Source organism: Triticum aestivum, chromosome 6D, assembly GCF_018294505.1.
Source record: "Triticum aestivum cultivar Chinese Spring chromosome 6D, IWGSC CS RefSeq v2.1, whole genome shotgun sequence".
In the NCBI taxonomy this organism is placed as follows: Eukaryota; Viridiplantae; Streptophyta; class Magnoliopsida; order Poales; family Poaceae; genus Triticum; species Triticum aestivum.
In genome coordinates this window covers 108,291,845-108,296,678 of record NC_057811.1, presented here as the reverse complement: position 1 = coordinate 108,296,678, position 4,834 = coordinate 108,291,845, and the positions used below count along the sequence as shown (strand labels likewise).

The 4,834-nt window shown below is 54.7% G+C and overlaps 1 protein-coding gene across 1 annotated transcript; it reads right to left on the bottom strand.

Moving 5' to 3' along the window:
• Nucleotides 1–2,501: 2,501 nt before the first annotated feature.
• Nucleotides 2,502–4,337, bottom strand: LOC123141259 (SNF1-related protein kinase regulatory subunit gamma-like PV42a). Its single transcript, XM_044560444.1, has 3 exons — nucleotides 3,736–4,337; nucleotides 3,288–3,627; nucleotides 2,502–3,195 (listed from the first exon to the last, which is right to left on the bottom strand). The coding sequence occupies exons 1-3, from the start codon at nucleotides 4,263–4,265 to the stop codon at nucleotides 2,743–2,745; spliced, it is 1,323 nt and encodes a 440-aa protein (XP_044416379.1). The 5' UTR covers nucleotides 4,266–4,337; the 3' UTR covers nucleotides 2,502–2,742.
• Nucleotides 4,338–4,834: the final 497 nt, after the last annotated feature.

Genomic DNA, 4,834 nt, shown 5'->3' with positions numbered 1-4,834 from the left:
CAGGAATTTGAAGAAAATGTTCTAGTTTCCAAAAAATGCACAAATTCAAAAACTGTTCATGTTTCAAAAATTTATTCACAAATTCATCAAAATCGAGGCATTTCAAAACATGTTCTCATTTTCAAAAAAATGTACGTAATTTCGAAAAATGTTCTTTGAAAAATGTTCTCGTTTTCCAATTTGTTCATGAATTCAAATATTTTTCATATTTTAAAAAATCGCAAATTCAAAACATGTTTGTGGAATTTCAAAAAAAAATGTTCGCATTTAAAAACAATTGTTTGTAATTTTGAAATCTTGTTTTCAAATAACTTTTACTGTTTCTTCAAAAATGTTCGAAATAAAAAACCAAGTTTTACCAAAAATATATAGAAACTTCAAATTGTGTTCAGCTTTCTTCAGAAAACTGTTCGTGTTTTCCAACTCTTTTTCAAATAATTCACTAACCTATACAGTATAACAAGGGATGTGCTACAGTGAATACACCGTTAGAGTCATTCCTTATAAAGAAAATTGCCCTGCAATCTGTCCCGAGCAGCCAGTTGCTCTGGTTGTTGGGTGCACACTTAATGCCTGTTCGGAACCTCTCCGGTCTTGAAACTCCGCTCCGCGCGAGGAGCTCGGTTTGAACCGCTCCCGACAATTGTGTTGTTGCTCCCTCCACTCCGGGAGCTGCAGTTGTGGAGCGAAGAGGATCCGAACAGAGCCTTATTCTAGTTCGAATTCACGAGTTCGATTCCTGCCAACAGCGTGTATTTTTTGTCGATGCTACACAGCTAGGTTCGGTGTTTTCGAGTGGGCCGGCCCAATCGCGGCCCCCTTTGCGTCGGCTTGCTATTGGACGCGGAGCTCCCTTCAGACACAGCGAGAGACACATATGGAAGGCTCTGGAATGTTTTCTTCGCAGCCTGTGCTGTCGCACTCTGGGCTGCTAGAGCCTAGAAATGCGCAAGTTGGCTGAGATTGCTGATGACAGACGATTTTTGGCTGAGATTACTGCGCTACTCAGGCTTTGGAGCTCACGCGCCCGAACAGAGAAGGATAAGGAAATGTTGCTTTTCTGGGCTGAGTTCATGGGTAATTTGCAACTCCCAGGATAGTTTCTTAAGTCCTTTTTCTCCCCCTTGTACTCCTTTTCCCAGGCTTGGTGACGGCCTGCTGCATATGCTACGCAGCGTTTACATCGTAATTTACTTTGGTCATTCGGGTTCACACCCGTTTTGAATGCACAAGGTAGAAAATGTTCATCTTAGGCACCGGGCAACTCGGGCGGGCCGCTACCCTAGCCGCCACCGAGAGCCCCGATCTACTCCCACCTCTTGTCCCATCGTCGCCGCATGACGCCGCCGGGCTAAGCCCGGGGACAGATGGCGATGACAGGGGTCTCTCCTTCTCTCCCGCGGCTTGGGGTGGGGCGAGGCCTCTGACGGTGTGGAGGCGCGGCTGGTCGGGTCCTGCGGCCGGCTGGATCCGCATTGGCAGCGATGGCATGGAGGCCCTGGTGGATGGATCAGCTATACGCGTGGTCTGGCCTCCCGTCAGATCTGGCATGCAGCATGCACGGCAGCCGTGATTGATGGCGGTCTATGCACGCGAGGCTGTATGGAGGTTCCCGAGCAGATCCGGATGAAAACCCTACTCTTGGCTCGTTGCCAAGGCCGGCGATGGCGGCGTTTTCTGCGTCGTCTTCTTTTTGAAGGCATCGTCATGGAGAAGCTCTAGACCCTATCCGCCACCTCCAAAACCATATGTCAGTCAATCGGATGACGCCGGCTCCGAAACCATATGTCAGTCAATCGGATGACGCCGGTGCTCTTTTGCTGTATCCTTCTTGGGGGCGTCATTCTTATAGGTATGCATAGGCTCGAGGGACCGATGGACGGCATCTACGGTGGAGCGGCGTTCCATATGACGCATCGACGATGTGGAGTCTCGGCGGTGTGGTGCTACAGGGCCTCGTCGACGGATGTTTGATGATGGTCGCGCGTAGGCAGGAGGCGTGCGCTGTGGTGGCGTCGACAACAGACATGGGAAGGTCGTTACGTGAGTATCTGCTCTGAGGATGGACCGATGAAAGACGGCGGAGACGACTTACGAGAGTGCATCAGACTAGTTTGTGTATCAGACCTGGTATGTGGCTTGGTTAGGTTCTCCGGCTTTAGATGTTAGGTTTATGTGAGAGGTCTGGGTATTTGGTTCAGACCTTCTGCACCCCTTCATCGATGGATAGAAGTAGCGACAGATGTTTCCTAGATGACGGCTTCAGACATATTAATGTATTACTTTGTAAGGCATTTCTGTATAATTAATAAAATGGCTGCATGCTTCTCCCAGATATAGATGTCGGGGATCATCCTTCTTTTCAAAGAAAAAAGAAAATGTTCTACCTTTTTCTTTCAAAAGAATTGTAGTTGTTCACTGTTGTGTCTTGCCGCGTTGCCGCGTTGCTTTTTTCATTTATTTAATCGCTTGAATCTGTGCGTTGCTTATTGCTTTAGGTATTTCTCAACTGTTTCGTGATAATTATTTTCGCAATGCTTATCTAAATTGACGCCGGCATGGAAGAGGAGGAGCGCCGTGGCCAAGACGGCGACACGGAGGAGGACCGTGCCATGGCGCCTCCTTCCCGTGCTGGAGCGAGGAGACGAGCGAGCGAGCTCGTCGATCTCGACTGAAACAACAGAAGACACGTTACACTACATGACACGCGGCACCCACCGACGCAAACGCACCGCTGCTACCCTAGGATGACACGATGTCGTGGAGCTCCCGGTCCTCGCCGAGGGCGGCCTCCCTGACCACCCGGAGCACGTCGGTCAGCGACACCACCCCGCGCAGCAACCCCTCTTCCTCCCCCTCGCCGTCGACCACCCACAGCCGGTGCACGTGGCTCGCCGCCGCTTTCTCGATCACCTCCCCGAGCGTGCTCTGGAAGGAGCATGTCACCATCTCCCGCGGCCGCGGCGGCTCCTCTTCGTTGCCGGTGCCGGCCTCCACGGCGGTGTTGGTGTCGCCTTCGTCCGGGGATTGGACGCCGGCCGCCGCGTCGAGGGGCCTGCTGCCGTCGCGCCGGTACTCGGCCACCTTGTCCTTGAACTCCGCCACGCTGGCCCCCAGCCACGACCGCAGCTGCGCCACCGGGCAGTCGCGCAGGTCCGTCGCCGAGAACGTCTCCACCACCTTCTTCCCTCTCCCCTGCCGGACAAACAGAGCAGCCGTACCAGGCTGATGAACACGAACAGAACGAACAGAGCAACGTGAAGGAGGAAGCGGCGGCGGCGTCTTACGTCCTGCAGGATGTAGGCGTCCATGGGGGCGTCGACGACGGGCACGGCCGTGAGCGACGCCGCCCGCATCGTCCTGATGGCCTCGATGACCTTGGTGCGGCTCGCCACCGCGAGCACGGCCTCGCTCGCCGCGCCGAGCTCACGGACGGTGCGCGACAGGACGCCGCCGAGCTCCGCGCCGTGCGCGCGCAGGAACCTCACCACGTCCATCTGGGTGAGCATCCTGTACACCGGCGCCGACTCCACCAGCTCCACCGCCACCACGTTGTCCGCCGAGCTCTCCAACGGCACCAGCGCGCGGTGCACGCCCTTGCTGAACGTCTCCATGCAATCCAGCAAGCTTGAATCGCAGTAAATCACAACAAGTCAAAAATGTGTGCCGGTCGTATCGTATCGTCTGAATTTCGCGAGGTACACAAATGGCAGGCTGCGGATGCTCGGGAAGTACCTCGTGTTTGGGTGGAGCGTCCACAGGGTGAGGCCCTCCAAGGAGTGGCCGATGACGGAGGACACCGGCACGGACATGCGGCGGTCGAGGTCGACCGGCGGCGAGCCACCGCCGTCCTTGACGGCGCTGGCGTCGTCGTCGTCGTCGTGGCCGGTCTCGGCGATGTGGGTGAGGATGTCGAGCATGTTGACCATGCCGATGTAGTGCTTGCGGGCGGCGCCGGTGGCGGGGTCGGACTCGACGATCAAGGAGCCGCCGGCCCCGATCCAGTGGCCCGGAGGCGCGGCCACGGTGACGGCGGAGACGCGGCCGGCGAGGAGCGCATTGGCCGCGTTGGCCAGCGTCGCCGTGTAGGGGACCTCCACCAGCCGGCGCTTGGCGCGCGCCAGCTCCACCACCTTGCGCTCCCGGAGCACGCCGCACAGGCCCGCGCGCGCCTTCTTGTTGCTGTCGCTGTCGCCGCCGTGGCCGTGGCCGTGCAGCGCTTCTTGCTGGTGCTGCTCGTTGGCGAACGCTCTCAGCTGCGCCATTTGCCAATTCTGAAAGTATTTTTTGGTGGTAGTAGTTCACTGCACCAGTACTGGAGTGAGGAAGTGTGGAGATCAGCGTCTGTCCGACATGAGTTTTTAATGCCCCCGGATCGGGTGTTTCGAGTGAGGGTGTACGTGGCGAGCAGCGAGGCTGCATCGCCTGCCTAGCTGCCGTGTGGAAAGCAACGTGGTGTAGCGAGCCACCGACCACCACGTCTAAAGTTTCGCTGTAGAAAGAAGTAGGCCAGCGTCTACGGCCGGACTTGGCAATCCGGCACGTCCGCCCGCACTGATCGGGTATTCCCTGTATTCGCGATTTCACATCCGCGTATTTCATATTTAGCCCCTTATATTTATATTAAATCATGCAATGTCAATAAAAACTACATAAATCATGAACGAACATATAAATACACAATCGATTTATTAAAAGATCACAGCCGGATCATCAAAAGATAGCCAAAGTTCACATAATACACATAATACGACGGACAGGTTCAAACTACATCTAAAAATTTGAAATTAAGACGGATCTTCACCACTTCCTCGCCGGCCCTTGGCCCTTCCGG

Excerpts from the sequence above, each read along its gene's own strand:
- LOC123141259 (XM_044560444.1), bottom strand. The coding sequence starts at position 4,265 with ATGGCGCAGCTGAGAGCGTTCGCCAACGAGCAGCACCAGCAAGAAGCG. Across the intron at positions 3,628-3,735 it reads ACGCTCCACCCAAACACGAG|CTTGCTGGATTGCATGGAGA; the intron begins GTACTTCCCGAG and ends CTGCGATTCAAG. Across the intron at positions 3,196-3,287 it reads ACGCCTACATCCTGCAGGAC|GGGAGAGGGAAGAAGGTGGT; the intron begins GTAAGACGCCGC and ends TTTGTCCGGCAG.